The sequence below is a fragment of the Lachnellula hyalina genome, assembly GCF_007821495.1.
Source record: "Lachnellula hyalina strain CBS 185.66 chromosome Unknown contig00122, whole genome shotgun sequence".
NCBI lineage: Eukaryota > Fungi > Ascomycota > Leotiomycetes > Helotiales > Lachnaceae > Lachnellula > Lachnellula hyalina.
In genome coordinates this window covers 16,216-34,492 of record NW_022157236.1, presented here as the reverse complement: position 1 = coordinate 34,492, position 18,277 = coordinate 16,216, and the positions used below count along the sequence as shown (strand labels likewise).

Sequence of the window (18,277 nt, the reverse complement as noted above, 5' to 3'; positions counted from 1 at the left end):
GCTGCGTCGTCCTTTGCAAGGATTACGATTGGATACACGTGACCGGACTTGGTATCTAGGCAGGAGTTCGGGGAAGTGCAGGAGAACAAATAAACTCTAATCGCAGGACTGATAGAAAACCGAATTGTAAGAATTATTGTATTGTAGATTGCTTTGTAAAATATTTAAATAGAATGTAGTTATTAAGAAATTTCTCAGGTAAATATTATAAATAAATACTTAATTTACAATACAAAGTCCAGCTATCTAGACCAGTCAGTCGTCCAGCCTTTATGATCAATCCATACGCTAACCCCATGATGACCCTCCAGAGCGCGCAACGTCAATCCAAACAGCACGATATTTGCTTCATCAACAAACCACGCAAACCATCGAATTTCGACGCCGCAGCATCTCGGACACATTACCAATGTTCCGAGCTTACTCTCCAGCGAAATAAGGACGTCGCGAGGACGTTTGCCGGTCTTGCGGGCTTGTCGCGAATTACACTCGTTTCTGCGGTGCATGCGCGTGAGAGGGGGCCCCCGATGGCAACGAACAAGCCATTTGGCTCTGCGAAAGCCTCCATCACCCAACCATGGCCACCGCCCACATCGCTCTTGAAGAACTCCCACCATCCAAGAGATGATACTCCCGCGCGATCCAATACCAATACTCCAAGTCTCCCCTTCGATGATGCGTCAATGGCTGAACCGGGCGCCGTAATACAGTCTGAAGGGGATATAGAGGAGGAGCACCAGAAGACCATCTTCAAGGAGCTGTATCGACGCAGTGAGGCAAGGATCACTGAATTATTTGGGGGCGTGGCACAGGGGGAGCAGATATCTGCGGAGGATACGTCGGCGCAACAGGATCAATTGACAGATGAACCCAATATCAGAGAACCGGCCAAGGACCAAGCCCCCAAGAAGGCCGCGCGAACCATTGACGAGGACAACTACGATGATGAAGACGATGAGGATGATGAAGAGGAGGATGTGCAGACATCCCCTCTTAAAAACAAATCAGCCAACGCGTTATTGTCGCCCTCCAAGTCCGGAAGTTCCCCCGTCTCCTCAGATACATCTCCCACCAAGCCTACCGAGCCGAAACAGGAAGACTCCTCGCCAGAAGAGCCAAAGTCTTCCGAGGATGCGCGAAAGGAGCTCGAGGAAGAGAGGAAAGCTACAGAGGAAGCAGCCAAGCGCAGTTTTCACACCATATTCTATACTTTAGAGAACGATAGAGTTGCTATGTTGGAACAGCAAAGATTAGAAGAGGCCGAGAAGCAAATAAACGCCGAGATGGACAATAGCGGGAGTACCAGTAATGCAAATGCTAAGGGCGAACAACACGGTACTCTGAGTAGCGCCAACCTCGGCGCATCCAGCTTGACCCTCAAGCATCTTATTGCCCGAATCGACCTCAAGCGCGAGAAGGTCAAGGCTTCAGATGCTGAGCTCCGTGCTTTGATGAACGAGGTCCGGAAGAATAGGAGTAAATGGGCCAGTGAGGAAAATGTCAACCAGGAGGAACTCTACGAGGCTATTGAAAAGGTCTTGAGTGAACTCAAGGCCATGACGGAATATTCAGCTCCTTTTCTCACCAGAGTCAACAAGCGAGAAGCACCTGATTATTACAACAGTAAGAGTCTGAGATCCCCTACCTACCAGGCACATGAGCTAATACAGTCTAGTCATCAAAACCCCAATGGATCTCGGGACCATGACCAAGAAATTGAAACAGCAGGTTTACAAGTCCAAAGCCGATTTTGTTGCAGACTTAGATCTGATCTGGAGTAATTGCTTGAAATACAATGCAGATATTGCTCACCCTCTACGACGAAACGCAAACTCAATGAGAAAAGAAGCAGAAAAGCTCATCCCGTTAATCCCAGACCTCGTCATTCGTCCAAGAGCAGAGGTCGAAGCCGAGGAAAGGCGGAAACAGAACGGCGGTGAAGATGACGCTGGAGATGATAGTGACGATGAACCTATCATGTCATCTAGGGGACGAAAAGCGGGCGTAAAAGGCTCGTCAAAAGCAAGAAATGCTGCTCCGGAGCGCGATGAGGGAACTCCTGTGGTAGACCAGAAACCGTCCCTTCAGGTGAACGGCCTTCTCAGTACTCTTGGTCACGAGGGCTCTGATGCAGGATTCGACAGTAATGGATTTGGCACTCCACCAATTGGCTCGATCACTCCTAGCGGGCTCAACGGCATGCCAGGCATCGGAAGCCAGGCTGATGGTGATATCGATGGGCCATCCATGAATGGATTATCCTTAGGGCAAGCACTTGGTGCTGCTGCGGAAGACCTCCGTGAGGATGAGGAGTACAGAATCTGGAAACAAGTGACAAAGAAGGACCGTGCTTTTGTGGCAAAGGAACGTAATCGTCTTTTCAAAGGAGATAAACTAAATCCTGAAGAGCCTGCATTAATGAGAAGTAAAGCTGGCATGAGAAGATGGATCCGCCAACAGAAGCAGGCGCAAAACGACACCTCACGTCCAAATGTCAATGGCAAAGATGCAAACGAGACGGTCGAAGGTGGCGACACGCTTGCGGAAGGAATGGAAGCTGAAGAAGAACGTGTTCTTCCTGATTATTATGACCCTCTATCGGCTATACCAGACATCAACCCCAAACTTCAGTGGGTTGAGGATTCTGAGGGGAATGTGATCGATCAGCAATCGGAGGACTTCCTCCGCATGGTTAAGCCAGGTCACTTCATGGCTCCCAAGGGCTTTTTATCTGCCAAGGTTGACGCCAACATGAAGCAAATGCAAGAAACAAGGAAGCTTACCTCGAAAATCAGTGTTATCAAGCAGATGCAATTGCAAGCTCAAGTACGTGCTTTTCTCCAAAAGTCTCTAATAATCCTAACAAAGAATCTAGATGTACAATAATCAATTTCCAAAATACGAGCCAGAACCATTTGTCGAGGCCGATATCGAACCACATGTCATGTCCGATGACGGACCAGTTATGGCTCCTTGGGTTTGCAAGGCGGCAATGCAACGTTCTGTTGCCAAACTTTGCTACCACGCAGGTTTTGAAGAGCTTCAACCAAGTGCTTTGGATGTCATCACTGAGGCCGCAGCTGATTACTTCGAAAAGCTAGCGCGTACCGTCAATGTTTACCGAGAAGCGCCCAAGGTTCCAGCTATTGGCGCAGCCGCCGCGGGTGGGAAGAAGTGGCAGGCGCGCTACACTGATGAAGAAGTCATCCTCCACTCTCTTAGCGAAAATGGCATCGAAGTGGAAGCCTTGGAGAGCTATGTTAAAGACGACGTCGAGCGCTTTGGTGGTAAACTTGGAGTTATGCACGAACGCATGAAAGCCCACCTTTCCGACCTTCTCCGTCCTGCTCTGGCAGACAATAGCGCAGATGGATCTGGACAATTCAATGACGGCAGTGAGCAGTTTGTTGGTGGTGACTTCGCCGAAGAGTTAGGTGAAGATTTCTTCGGCTTCAAGGCTCTAGGCCTTGATTCAGAATTCGCCATGTCAAGTCTCTCCGTACCCTTACATCTTTTACACGCCAAAATCCATAAGATCGGTGGCCCAGGAATCCAGCCCGAGCAAGCGACCACAACCGATATCTTCCCGCCTCCAATATCCTTCGACCCTGTCACCAAAGAGAATCTCCCCGACCAGATCGGTCTCGTCAGGAACTTCTTCCTCGCCAAGTTACATGCCAATGAAGATGAGCCGCTCCTCGAAGACGAGGATCTACCCACGAAGCAAAAACCCCCAAAGCCCCGTCTCGGCCCCACAGGCAAGATCACCAGCCCGCGAAAAAGGCCCCTCAAAGAACAAACTGGCAACGCGAAGAAGAAGAAGAAGCTCGACAACGGCACCGCGATGGACACTACACCCAATGCAAAGACCAGCGGCGTTAACGCCAGCCCCGAAAAAGGGTCCGTAACAGCATCCGCCAAAAAGCTGAAGCTGGGCTTACCGAATGGAGGACCTGTGTCTATGGAACAAGCTGACAGCAGTCAAGGAAATGCGAGCCAGACGGAGAAAGATGACGTTGGTATGATTAGTCCAGAGAGCATTGAGCGATAGGACGTACAGATGGAGTCTGACTATTCACTTGCTCACGTATATATGGGATAATCGTTAATTTCTTTTTTTCATTCATTCATTTTTCTAGTTTGCAAACAATACTTGTATTAAGAGACGCCGGCGTTTTTTGGGTCGCGGGAGGCTGGGGATGGGGCATTACATTTGAAATTTTCTGGCGGGGGCGTGCATGCATTGGTGGTTTGGTTTGGTTTGATTTGGTTGGGGTTGATTTGGGTAGGAGGACAGAATGAGACAGGAATATCAATCACATCATGATGCGTGGGAACGATCAAATACAAGAAGATTGGATGGTATGGAAGTAGAACTGTGCTTGTTGTTTTGTACTTTATTGTGAGGAGGGGGCGGGGCAGGGCAGGTAGCTGGACAGATAGCTAGGTAGATTCATCGAATTGATGGGTTGGTCTTCTATAGGCTTGTCACAGTGTGAAGCTACAAGTAAAATGTGTAGTGGTTCTGAGATGCCGCGATGCTTCATTTATGTTTGTTGTTAATTTTAGCCTATGGACTAACTATCTTTTGTTCCCTTTTTCATCTTTCATGTTCCGCGAGATATCATCATCGCCGTACTGTAAATATAGCGTTGCAGTAGGCTCCTAGGGACTTTGCTCTAAGCCCACTTGTTTCGTGGCAATATAATTACAAATAGGATTGCTTTGCCTTGTTAAAGTTCGACAAAATGGTATTTCGTAGGGATGCCTTAAAAAGTCAGTGGCACTTGAGCCTGTTCCGAATGGCAGAGTCCGTCTTTTCAATTGCTTTGTTCTGGCTTGACACAGCATTCGATAGTAAAGACCGACTATAATGGTACAAATGAGACAGCGTCATTTCTTTTAGCAATAACTTTTTTCTTTCAAGTTATTGCCTTATTTTCTCTTTTTGTTAACGTCTTCAATGCGGCGGGTTAGAGAGCTCCGGGTAGAAGGCAAGAGCTACATCTGCACTGCTATTTGAGAGTTCTTGGCGGGAGTTTCTAGAAATTGGTGATCCATCGAGATATTTCCCATAGCCTGAATTAATCAAGTTTCGTTTTCAACGCAGGTTTATAAATGAGAACAGTAGTTCTTACATATTCAATGGGATTGAGAGATAGCATTTTTGATTTGCAAAGGATCTAGCTACAAGAGGGCGAAAATGTATAAGTCCCTCGCACTGGTTGCAGTTCCTTGCGCTTCCAAAAAGTCGCAATGTATCCCAGCCTTATATCTCTGCAAAACGAAGTCTTCCATGTTATTGATGCAAATTTGCGTCCGTAATACCACGTGATCGAAGCCTCTCCCTCGATTTATCAATCGGTGTCGTAGTCATGGAATCAGCTTTGGCGAATCTTTCGTATGATGTTCTTGATGACGACCTTGGGTTCGCGCCAGTCCTGGTATACCGCCTTCAAATCATGAATAACTGCTAGGGCAGTCTCCAGATGTAGAGCCAGAGACGACGAAGCATCTACCTGCACGAGTTCGAACGTGGTTGAAGGCATTCTCCAATTATACTCGAGTTCTTCCCCTACCAGCTCGAACCCGAACTCTTCTTCGAACACAATAGAAAGCTCGAACAGATTCTTGAATTTTGTCAAACAAGTAGTGCGCGATAGGGCAGACCATATTGAACAATCGATGGCAAGGTACTTGAGATTATCAAAAGCTTCGTCTGTGAGTACCCTGCTGCCGAACATATATCTCTGCTCATCAAAGTAATGCTCAGAAACTGAAGGCATAAACAGAGTATCTTTAGACAGATCAAGAAGCGCATATGAATAATACAGGGAATTTTGGGGGTCGATTTTACCGATTTGCGAAAGTATTCTCAGACTCTCCCGTCGTGACTCGCTGCAGACATGAAACACGACAGGTGGAGGCTGGTTGGCTCTTAGCACTGTTGGAAACTCGAAGCCGCTATAGCTAGGCTCGTATGACTCGTAATAGTCATCCGTGTAATTGACGTCGAGGAAAACATCTATAATCCGATGACCTGGCAAAGCTTCCCGCCATATCTTGAGTCTGATTTCTACGGGTAACTTGGGAAAGAGTGTGAAGTGAGTAATCCTTCCCAGCATAGTGATGCCCCTAATCATCTTTTGAAGACATGCAGCTCTAGGGTTCAGAGCCAAGAGAGCAGCGTCGATTGTGGTTGCCGATATCTCAGTAGAGTGAAGGCAATTTGCCATTGTCTCTGATGCCAGCTGTTGCATCTCATCCAAGACCTCCTGAACACTCTCCATCCTGGCACGTACTTCGGATGCAGGGAGAGTCACGAGAGGAGGGGGCTGGTCCTGGAGATATTGGTGTTAGCATCGCATCCATATGTGTTTCGCGTGCCTCAGACATCTCACCTTCTTATCGTTGTCTGCAGTGGCTGCGATTTGACCAAGCGTTCCGTTCATACTGCTGGTGGAGTGCTGTCGTTTCGTTAGCATTTGAGATTGTCATCAAGTAGACCAGTCGCCATTGCTTCGTCACTTGCACAGCTCATGTTGGCGATATAGTCTCGAAAAGCGAGCGTAGGAGTGTTGCGTAGTTGTTTTTTCTCAAGAGCTGTTGCTGTTGGGGTCTTCTGGGTTTCACGAACGCGCGAAGTTGAGGGCGATATACGATGCGGGTCTTCTCAAAACCACAGGTACAAACTGGAGGCGAGAGAACGCGTGAATAATCTTTGGAGGCGATAATTCAATAAAGTCAAGTGTTATGCTCATTGGGTTTTTGAAGTCAAGGTAGAAAGGTTGGATATTCAATCAGGAATAGTCTAAGCGAGATCGAGGGGAAGTGTGCGAGGTAACTATATCTAGGTCCCTTCCCAAGTTATCCTTCCCAAGTTGTGAATATATGCCACCATTATGTTCTTCTCCATTCCATGCTAATTGAAAGCCTTGATCGGGTATTCAAGTCCTAATTAATCGTCTCCGCCTGCTCTGTAACAACATCTCTTATTACCTCTTAAAATGGTCTTAATGTGGAGAGTAGGTTCTTTCCACTTCGGAAACGCCTCTTTCACCTTCAGGAATAGGGCTCGGACTCTTCCCTCCCTCTCTGAGAATAGAGCTGATAGATCATAGGCCCTCGCTGGCTCGACGAACTTAATATTCGTTTCCTGCATCCTCCACGAATCATGACTCTCAAAACAGAGCCAGCCGCCTTCATGGTCGATGAGGGTCAATCTCCTCAAATTTCGGAACATTGAAATGCATTCGACATGCCCTTGGGTATACTGATCCCAGACGTCTGTATCTATGGCCAAGTACCGGATCTTGTTCAGTGCCGCTTCTGAGTAAAAATCCCCCCACACCAGGCTTGCCTGAAGGTAGTGATCAGACAAATTGCTGTTTGCGTACGGTATGAAGAGGGTGTCTTTGTCAGGGTCCAGGAGAACATGGCAGTAATCAACCTCTCGGAAGTTTTCCACGTTGCAGATGCTGATGTATTTTCTCAATGTCTCTTCCCTTGACTCAAAACAGACACTCAGTAGCACAGGCGGAGGTTGGTTGATACGAATGACACCATCAGATATGTCACCGTCGGAGGACTCATGATAGTCGTAGTAAGCCTCGATGATACGCGGACCCGGCAGAGCTTCTCTCCAAATTTTGAGGCGTAGTTCGATTGGTAGTTTCGGAAATAAGGTAAATTGATTCAATGAGACTGCCGAAAGTAGCATGTTTGCAAGTATCTGCATTTCTGATACCGAGGAATGAATGGAAGACATTGACTCAAGCTGAGCCTCAGTAGGGTACTGGGAAAGCGGGAATTCCGTAGAGATCGTAGCTTTGAGACTTTTGATATGTTTGTCGATCTTCTTAAGTGTTTTTATAGCACTCTCTATGACCGAAGTATCCTCTTTGGTCAAGGACTCTATAGTCGGAAGAGTGGCAAGGATAGAGCATAATTTCTAGGAATCGTTAAACAGTCACTTTTGTTATCCAGAAGTTGCGGAACACTTACACTGGCATCGTCTGCTAAGATTGTGCTATTGTTCCGAGGCCTTTCTTCCATAGGCTTCTTGACATCTAGGGCGTTGCTATGGAATTTATTCATCGCTAAAGAGAGTGATGGGTGCTCTCTTTTGCTGTAGTTGGATTAAAAGTTAAGTTGCAAGTAATAAGGTGATCTAAATATTTTCATATTTAGATGGGGAACTGTATAAGGTAGCTTGTAACTTTTATAATCTGAGTGGTGTTACAGCTCGACCGAAGGACAAAAAGAAGATCGGGCGAAGTGGGTGAAAGTGCTAGTATTTAAGCTTCTCCAAGAACGAGAATACTAGACTAAGGAGGGTCCAGGGGAAAGACGCTTTTTATACTAGCCAATTCACACATCTATGTCGACTAACCCCTTTGGTCGGACTCATACCTATGCCGTCCTTTCCGGATAGACAGATTACCTATGTGAATAGAATGGGAACGTGATGTACTATGACTGAATAGGGGGGCAGATCTAATGATCCACACACGTGGTATAACTTGCCTGTGGCAACTGGTGCGATTGTCTTCAAGTTCAGAGAACTTTAGGGGGGAGAGTATGGGGGAAGGCGTCGAGACGTTGAGCCAGGAACTAAGCGAGGTTCGATTGCCTATTCGGGCGGTCACTCACCGCGCTTTCACTTTACAATTGCTGATCAACGCAATCTTCGTTGAGAACGCTGTTTTGTTTTCTCAATCCAAAAACCTGCCACTCTTTGTGTAACATCAGTCATGCCCAGATATCCATCCCTCTGCGAAAGGAATCAGGACAGCCCGAAAATGATGACGGAAAACATAACCTCTCGAGGACTCGAGGAGAAAATTGTCAGAATTACGACCATTATTCCACGGGTCACCAAGCTGGCTGCAGAAGAAGCTTTGATAATCTCCCAGGGTGACCTCGTCGACGCTCTGCTGCTTCTTGGTGGTGAGAAGGTGGCAGAAGATAGTGATGTCTCTGGTCAGCTCCATCAGAATCGAATGGGTCCACAAGGTGTTGATACGAGAACTGAAGGCAAGAAGGCAAGTCGTAAATACTTGCCGATAACTTTGCTCATCATCTAACTTTACAAATAGCTCAAAGGGGCAAGGTCAGTCGAGGATGACTCTGTTGGACAGGACACAAGCATGGTGAGCACCCCTGTCAAGGAAACAGTCGACTTAATATAGATGGAATCTAGATACAAGCATCCTATTCACAGTATGGGGCTCAATGCAATCCATTGCAAGCGATTCCAAGACTCTCAGCATCTATGGCCGCTTCTATCCAAAGTCTACGATCATCCGGCTTGGATAAAAACACCTTCCAATCTTTGCTTGATGACATCCAAGCTATAAATTCGCTATCGAATAAGCTTGAATCTATGGGCGGTGGATTTTCACGGTTCTCGAAGATATTTACATTGTTATCGATGACAATGATGAGACATGCGACTATCCTTGCGAAGAATGCAGGGGGTCTAATCTCTTGGGAAAGTAGTGGATATCGACCTGGGAGAGCTAGAACCTGACGAAAGCGGATTTTATGATGAATACCTGGTACATGATCGGTTGGACATACTTAGGGAGGTTTACAAGAATCTAGAATGGGAGGTGCCAAAAGTCACGGTTTTGGAACCTATTAGAACTAGGAAGGAGTGTGAATATCTCAGATAGCTGGGACATTGCGTTGGGGACCGGCTTCAAAAAGTGCTCTTGCTCTTATTATGACGGCTAGCTATATTCATTTGCACTCTGTGATGTAGCGGTTGCAGCGTATCATGTATCGTAGCTTCCTGATTGTAGAATGCTAGAAACTCGGGAGAACACCAGACTTTTCGCAACATCCCATCAAATTTCCCCCGTGCTGAAAGCCGACTTTGTTCCTTTCTCGCCGAGCGAGTTCATGAGTCCCTGTTACAAGCTCTAATTTTTTTTTCAATCGTGAGCCTAGCTTCCTCGGTTTGCTGACATGTATAAGGGAAGGGAGCAAGGCGCAGAACTTCACACTGGGTGTGAGGTGAGGTGGAATGAAATTCAGTGAGAATCTGCTTGAACTTGATTCCATCTGTCATTCAAGGCATCCCTTTGATGATGTAATCGGAGAGTTGAGCACAACGATATCTTTTCTCATAATGAAAATGAAAAGACGTTGCATTTCTTAGTGTTTAAACTGATAAGTTAAAGAAACGAATCTTGGCCTCGAAGAAGGAAGTTTTGGATGGCTCCAACTCCACGCCCACTTGGAGAAATTGGGACCCATATGAAGCAATTCATCAAAAATGTAATAACCAAACCTTAAAAAAAGCAGACACGTTCATGATTGACATGTAAAAGCAGTGCTCACGGCTTGTTGCACCAAAAATATGGTGAAGAGGGTCATGGTCATAAGTTTTTAGGGAAAGGTATGAGCAAGAATTCCATTTTGATATCATACGCCAGGCAATGCAATTCCAAACGCCAGTTAATCATGAGACTGAATCACGCTACAGCTTGTGGTTGAGGTCCTTGGCCTTGGGGCTGGCTCTCAGACTGTGCTTGCATAATCTTTTCCAATATCAGCATCTCCCATAATATCCATATCTGTTGGGTAACTCACCTGCGCCCTCAGCTCATCACTCTTGTCCTCCACATCCTTGATCTGCTTCTCGACTCTCTTGCTGTACACCAAGTCAGCTACATCCTCCCCCCAAGCCAGGTAATAAACATACATCTCATTCTCAATGTATTCCAGTCTCCCATCTACAGCCAGCACAGCCTCCGTCTTGTCCTGCTTCAACAGTACCGGTCCAACCATCTTGTAGATGTTCGCCTCATCCTTCAGTCCCGAGAATTCCTACGTCTCTTAGCCTCTTGCGCTGCATACTGGGCCATAGTCTCAAACCTTTTGGACCGCCTTGTTCTCTTGTTGCTGAGACTCGAGCTTTTGCCGTGAGTTGACATAGTTTTGTAGCTCTGTTGGAGTATGTTAGCATATGACAGTCGGTAAGATGGGGCTTATGCAACTCGCCTTGCTGAATGTTTTGATACCCGGTAGTCAAGCCCTGGAGACGTTGCTGTACTTCTGCCATGGTTGCTCTGAGAAGGTGGGGCAGAAATGTTTGCAGGGGTGGTGTTGAAGATATCCTAAGGATTTTATTCGCTCGTTATCACGGAAGTATTGTGTAGGCTGTCGAAATTAGTCAAAAAGGAGAGATTCGTCAAGTTAAAGGGTCGTATGAGCTTCTATTGGACGGTCGAAAAGTTTCAAGAAGTCTGGATGTCGTTTCACTAGCGCGGTTGCGATCTTGCCCCGCCAAGCGACCGAAGCTGGTTCGTCATAAACAACCTCCACCCTGACAACCTTGCAAGACAATAGAGATTCTGTTATTGCGATTCCCCAGAGATAATCTCTGTCTCTTGAGCTGTAGTTGCGCGTCAATATAACTGCGCCAAACGGACTGCGCGCGCTGAGATCCTGAAGACCTGCCCCTCTGGCAGTTTCCAGTGCCTATCATCTACACCCAAACAACGCAGATATAACCGCCCAAAGAGTTGAAACCTTGTGAACCTGCGAATCTTTCACTAGGGAGACCTCCTGCCCACGAGAATCAAGCCTGCGATCCTTTCTGCCTCCTGGTAGCTCCGACAACTTCCCCCAAGTCCAAACGCCCCAACCCGAACATGTCGAATACCGACTTCCTTGGCCGGGCCATAGACGTGGTCAAGAAGGCAATCGAAGCAGATACAGCCGCCGAATATGACAAAGCCTACCAACTATACTACCAGTCCCTCGAGTTGTTCATGCTAGCGCTAAAGTGGGAGAAGAACGCCAAGTCAAAGGAGATGATAAGGGCCAAGGCAGGCGAATACATGGAGCGAGCAGAGAAGCTAAAGAATCACCTTTCAGAAGCGGACGGCAAGCGGAAAAAACCAAGTATGGTGGGCTCGAATGGCAGTAGTACTGGTGGAGGGGGGAAAGGAGAGGATGGAAAGGAGGGCGAAGAGGTAGATGCTGATAGCAAAAAACTACGGAATGCTCTTGCAGGTGCGATTTTGCAAGATAAGCCGAATGTCAGGTGGGAGGACGTTGCTGGGCTTGAGGGGGCCAAGGAAGCGCTGAAAGAAGCTGTTGTGCTGCCTATCAAATTCCCACATCTTTTTACAGGCAAGAGACAACCCTGGAAGGGAATTTTGCTCTATGGGCCACCGGGTACGGGTAAAAGTTATTTGGCCAAGGCAGTTGCTACGGAGGCAAACAGTACATTCTTTAGTGTTAGCAGTTCGGATTTGGTCAGTAAGTGGATGGGAGAGTCAGAAAGGTTAGTATCTCGCCCTGGAAACCCCCAAGCTCTTCTGACGTGTTTTGTATAGACTAGTAAAACAGCTATTCGCCATGGCGCGAGAGAACAAACCCTCCATTATCTTCATCGACGAAATAGACGCCCTGTGTGGACCTAGAGGAGAAGGAGAATCCGAGGCCTCGCGACGTATCAAGACGGAAATGCTGGTGCAAATGGACGGAGTAGGCCGAGACAGCAAAGGCGTGCTCGTTCTAGGCGCAACAAATATTCCATGGCAACTAGACGCAGCCATCCGTAGACGTTTTCAAAGACGCGTGCACATCTCGTTACCCGATAGTGCTGCACGACAGACTATGTTCGAGCTTGCAGTGGGTACGACACCGTGTGATTTGACCAAAGCGGATTACAAGAAATTGGGAGATCTGAGTGAGGGATACTCAGGCAGTGATATTAGTATTGCTGTCCAAGATGCGCTCATGCAACCCGTGCGGTTAATCCAGATGGCTACGCATTACAAGAAGGTAAGTTCCAGATGCTCAAGGGAGATACATCATAGTTGACAAGAAGCCTAGGTTATGGACGACGGCCAAGAAAAGCTCACACCGTGCTCACCCGGTGACGATGGAGCAATGGAAATGTCCTGGACGGAAGTAGATTCCGACAAACTCCTCGAGCCACCGTTGCAAATAAAAGACTTCGTCAAAGCAGTAAAGAGCGCTCGGCCTACTGTATCAGGTGAGGATATCAAGCGAAGCGAGGAGTGGACGAAGGAGTTTGGCAGTGAGGGCGTATAGTAAGAATAATCAGTGAAGGGCACCAGGGGAGGTAGCATGGCGTTGGTACCGGAGTTACACTGGATCATTATTCAAGAAGCATACGAGCGCATATCACATATAAAGTATAGTAGCGCAAAACAAAACAATTCAGAGAAGTGCGTACAACAACCGCATTGCAAGTAACTATTTCAAGTATCTAGCTATTCCAATGCGCCGTATGCACAGCAGAAGAATGTTTTTGGGTCCCATTTTCCCCTAGCATGAATATCCACAACGCCGCAAGTTATTCAGACAAGCACAAATAGTCAACCACGCGCCTCAGCTCCGTCCAGATGTACACAAAAGGGAATCATTTAGCAGCCAACAGCATGATGCAGCTTAGTCCGAAGACGATTCCTTCTTGCTCTTCTTTTTCTTCTTTTTCTCGACTGCCTCCTCGTCGCCGTTGACTTCGCTGTGTCTCCGTTTCTTGTCCTTCTTGCTATCCTTATCCTTCTTGTCCTTGGATTTTTTCTCTTTCTTCTCGGATTGGGGCGCGGCATCAGTCATTGGGATGTCATCGATTTGGATGTCGCCTAGGACTGCATCCATAGCTGATCTCTGTTATGGGGGTCAGTAAAAGCTTCAGAGTCACGTGTGAGAAAACATACCATAGCGTCCTCGTTCTTCGTTGGCGCTGTGCCTGTAGCGTAGAAATCTAATCTCTCTTCGACCTGCTTCCTCAACGCCTCACCGAACTTGGTGTTTGGGTCTTCAGAGAAATTGTCAATTCTACTAGCGATACTGCACTTGTTGGCCAAGAATCTCGAGATACGGCCCTTATTCTTAGCACCTGCTCGTCCAATAAAGCTGGAGTGGTAGATCAATCCGTATTTGGGGGTGTTGCCCTTGGTCTTCAGCGCTCTGAACAAAGCCTTCTCTGCGCCGAGAATTTGGACTGTGGAGGCGGGGTATTTTGAGAGATTGGTGAGGGAACCGGCGTGGGAGATTAATCGTGCTGCAACAACTTCACCGATCAGAGTAGCCAGGTTAGGTGCAACGATGGCCATCTTATCGACGAGGTATTGGTATAGAGATTTTCGGTACTCGGCGAGCTTAACCACACGGTTTGCGAATGCCGAGACATTCTCCATATCGGCATCTGAGATTGCTTGTCCCATACTAACACGGGCAGCATCGATCACCGCTTGTGCAAGATCTCCATCGTCATTCACCAGCGCAGCAATATCGTGTAACGAGTCTTGCGTTAAAGTCTGCTTGTCACCAATAGCGAGCGCAAGTTTGGCGTAAGTGTGGTTGTCGGAAACGATTCGAACAAGTTCGGGAAAATGCCATCCGTACCATTCGCGGACACGCATGGAGAAGGTATTGACGGCCTTGTCAAGGTGGTCCAACGTAGCAATAGCTTGGATGATGTGGTTGTCGTTCTTCTGGACCGAGAACTTTACCTTCGCGCGCGAGTATGCATGGCCAAGACCCAATTGAGCTCTATCCACGTCCCCCTCTTGAAGCTTGACAAGTAGTTTGCCAGCATGGAACCGTAACCCGCGGAGCAAGTCTCCAACAACCTCGGACGTATCACCAGTCTCGCACTCGATGCCAGGGAATGAGGCTTTGATGCTTCCAGCTAATGTCTTATCTGATACACCGAGAACAATCTTCTTCTTCTTTGAGGGCTTTGGAAGATTCAATTCGAGCTCTGATCTAAGGTAGTCAGACATGACACCTTCAGATACCAGATTGACATTCTCGAGAGCTTCAGCGGCAGTTCTATGAATGTCATTAGCTCTAGGTTACAGGTATGCGTGATGGCAGAATAATTATTACCTGTATGGCGCAAAGCCTACAACCTTAACCATCTTTCCAAACTTCGCAAGATCTTGTCCCGCATCTTGAACTTCCTTCAATCGATTACCAATAGTATCGGCCTGATGGACAACCTGAAAAATCGCATAGCCCACTGCGGACTCGTGGAGTAAATAATCCACGGCGGCCATCTTGTCGAGGTCACTTTTCGTGTCGTGTGGTGGTGGTGATATTAATGTCCCTCGAAGTTTCGCAAACCGAAGCTCTTTAAAAAAAAATTCGTGCGATTAAACTTGATGCGCTAGTCGTTTGCTCTAAAGCCAAAGTGGCTAGCCTTCCAGCGCCCCGCCTTCCCCTTTTAGGTCCGACTAGACTATACTACACTATCACTACCACTTCTCTAGGTCCTTCCTCATAATCCAGATTAAATTACGGAATAATATAACTCAAATACAACTACATACTAACTATGACTTCTCCTCTACTGGATGTCCTTCCACTAGAAGTCTGAGATCAAATATGAAAATACGTCCTCTCAAGCCCTACTGGCTGGGTCGGGCTATTCACCAACCGCCATCCACCTCCCATGCGCTCTGAAAAAGCGTGGGTAACAGTTTTCAGGATTGTTCCATATGATCCGAAACTCTGCCGATATGTGTACGAACTCAAAGTCAAGTGATCAATCCTTCACACATGCAAGCAGATCCATGCCGAATGCAAAGATCTTTTCTGGAAATGCAATGGCCTCCACCTGGACACTATGTCTGAAATGAAATCATACATGTCAAAGAAATATCTGGATTCTCAATTATGTCGCCACCTCCGGTGCCTTCAATTGGATGTACAGGAATTTGACCCCAACGAAAAATGGGCTCTGAAATTGGCCGAGTGGGCGTGTAAAGGCAGTCTGAAGGAGTTATCTGTGGCCTTTACTCGTCCCTTATGCAAGGATGGAGGGTTTCAATCTCTTGTGTCTCATCAAGGAAATCCGAAGATACTACGCAATGCATTGGATGCACATGTGAGAAGCGGATCACCTGTTTGGAAAATGAAGATGATCCTTAACATGGGATTTCCCCTTACAAATGTGTGCGAGAAAGCACGATGGCTACGACATGCTGAGGGCCATGACCAGTGGCGTTTTCTCCAACAGTTCAATAAAGTCTTTCGTGGAAAGATGTGGGTGGATGGTATTCTGTGCGTTAGGGGAAGAGATAAGATTGAAGATGCCTTCAAGCTCAACACCGAGGAGAAGGACTTGTTTTCGCAGCTGCTGCGTAAGGCCGAGGAAGAAATGGCCTTTACTCCCTTTTTTCGAGCAACGAATCGTAGTGAAATGTTAACTTACTTTAAATTTTGAAAGCTTTCGCAGTGGTTTTTTTTTTAGAAGATGGAATGCTTCTAACTTGCCAAAGTTTGGGTTTATCACTATCTTCTGTTCTTCTTATGTAGCGTCATTTAAAAAAAAAAAATCGAGTAAAAGAGTCTAAAGATGAAGTAAGATTGTTGACTGCGCTGCACTTGCGATTATTACATGTTTGATTAGGGAAGGAAGGGAGAGATAGGTTGACTATCTAATGAGCAATAGATATGATAACCATCTTGAGAATGTTGCTTCATAGCTTCTTGCTATTAAGATGTGAAGCCCTTGGGCATACAGTTCACTAGAACGGGCATACAGAATTGGCAGCTCGTCACGTTTCACTTAACCGCCTCGAAACACAAATCCAGTCGAAATGCTCCATTGGTATACGGACCTACGTGACAAACGAAACCCTGAACTATTTCAGGAGGGATTATCTACCGCTCGAATCCTGATCAGAACGCAAATAGGACAAGAACATATTTCCAGTTCTTGTTGCTAGAATACAGAGTAAGGAAACGCCATCTCAATGTGCCACTTCTCCGTATCCCATGCGAGTCTTTCTACACGTGTAAAGCGATTTATGCCTTGGCGGCAGCGAGACCGACGGTACCCTTGCCGAGATCGTAAACGGAGTACCACTTTCGGAGGAAAGCGTCACCGAGAATAGCCAATGGGCCTACGGGCTCAGGGAAGTCCTAAGGATGATTGTTAGCTCATTATTTCCATGGATTTGAAATGGAGGAACTTACCATTCCCATGAAGCTGGAGATGCAAGATCCTTGAACTTCAAGAATGTAGTCGAATGGGGTGATGCTGAAGTTGTAGCCGCTGAGGGTGAAGGTTAGGTCTGGAAGGCTGTCACGCTTTGCGCAGTCAACGGTGTATTGTCCGTTATAGCCCTTCTTGGCACCAATCTCCTTGTTGAGAAGCTCGGCAAGAGTCGATGGGAGAGCAATGAGGGAGGTTCCGGTGTCAAGTATGACACCAGTGCTCTCGAGCTCAGCAGTAGAGTCACCAAAACTAATAGCATCGAGATCGACTTCCCAGTAGGCCTTGCGTCTCAAGGGGATTTCGGTGATCTTGCCAGTGTAGTGATCCTTGTTGATACCACCAAAGGTAGCCTCGGACTCGTCGCCCTCACTGTCAGCATTTCCAAGGTAGAAAGCGAATACGGGGTCGTCCAACAGACCCTGCTCAATCATACTGTAGAATGGAGGAGGGATCTTGTTTACGGAGATGGTGTCAAATCCAAGACCCAAGATACCATCGAAACGACCGAATGCAAAGGCAAGACCTGGCTCTTCGGTAGCTTCAGCGAAGATTTGGTCCTTGATCTTCAGGTCTCCAATGGTCACAACATCTTCGGAGACGAATCCGCTAAGGCTTCCGGAGCCATATCGGATCTCGAAGGAGGTACCGTTCTTCTTGTAGGTAGATGAGGAAGACGAGTCGTACTTTGTGTGAAGATAACAGGCGATCGAGCCACACTCGGAGGATGGAACCCACAAGTTGGAGCTTCCGGTGTCGAGAACGACCTTGAAGGTCTGGGGTGGCGTACCGATGGTGATCTCTGAAAAGTCTAGAGCTGAGTGTTAGAGCTTTACATGTGCAACCACTCATGGGCCGATCAACTTACACTGGGCGTTCAGGAAGTTGCTGACAGGCACTGGGTGGAGGCCCTTGTCGGCGTGGATGGAGGTGTCTTTGAACATCTCCTCTTCGTGTGCCTGGGGACGGACGCCCATATACTTCTGGCCGAGATGCTTGACATGAGTGTCGATGTTGGCGCCGGCCAGTTGCTCTGATAGAGAGATCTTCTTCAGCGGCATCTTGTGGACGCCTGCGCTCACAGAGCCGAGCAGCGAAGCTGCGGCGAAGAGGGCGCCTTTCATGATTGCGGTTCAAAGGAAATGGAATGGAATAGTATGAGGCAGTAGAAAAGGAAGGAAAAGAGTTGTGGATGTGATGATGGGCAATGTAAATGTGCAACCCGTGGTGGAATGATTGATTGATGGGGTTGTTGATAAGAGATGGAAAGAGGAGGCA

The 18,277-nt window shown here is 47.2% G+C and overlaps 4 protein-coding genes across 4 annotated transcripts; 2 read left to right on the top strand and 2 right to left on the bottom strand.

Moving 5' to 3' along the window:
* Nucleotides 1-299: 299 nt before the first annotated feature.
* SPT7 (Transcriptional activator) lies at nucleotides 300-4,051 on the top strand (the record flags this gene model as incomplete). The annotated part of the gene is made up of 3 exons (XM_031151810.1): nucleotides 300-1,623; nucleotides 1,676-2,826; nucleotides 2,876-4,051. The coding sequence occupies 3 exons, from the start codon at nucleotides 300-302 to the stop codon at nucleotides 4,049-4,051; spliced, it is 3,651 nt and encodes a 1,216-aa protein (XP_031003450.1).
* Nucleotides 4,052-11,663: 7,612 nt separating this feature from the next.
* On the top strand, nucleotides 11,664-13,077 carry VPS4 (Vacuolar protein sorting-associated protein; the record flags this gene model as incomplete). The annotated part of the gene is made up of 3 exons (XM_031151809.1): nucleotides 11,664-12,276; nucleotides 12,359-12,804; nucleotides 12,856-13,077. 3 exons carry the CDS (start codon nucleotides 11,664-11,666, stop codon nucleotides 13,075-13,077), a joined length of 1,281 nt encoding a protein of 426 aa, XP_031003451.1.
* Nucleotides 13,078-13,437: 360 nt separating this feature from the next.
* Nucleotides 13,438-15,056, bottom strand: nop56 (Nucleolar protein; the record flags this gene model as incomplete). Its single annotated transcript, XM_031151808.1, has 3 exons — nucleotides 13,438-13,659; nucleotides 13,710-14,829; nucleotides 14,887-15,056. The coding sequence occupies 3 exons, from the start codon at nucleotides 15,054-15,056 to the stop codon at nucleotides 13,438-13,440; spliced, it is 1,512 nt and encodes a 503-aa protein (XP_031003452.1).
* A 1,753-nt stretch (nucleotides 15,057-16,809) lies between these two features.
* Nucleotides 16,810-18,123, bottom strand: pep2 (Vacuolar protease; the record flags this gene model as incomplete). Its single annotated transcript, XM_031151807.1, has 3 exons — nucleotides 16,810-16,926; nucleotides 16,981-17,810; nucleotides 17,868-18,123. 3 exons carry the CDS (start codon nucleotides 18,121-18,123, stop codon nucleotides 16,810-16,812), a joined length of 1,203 nt encoding a protein of 400 aa, XP_031003453.1.
* Nucleotides 18,124-18,277: the final 154 nt, after the last annotated feature.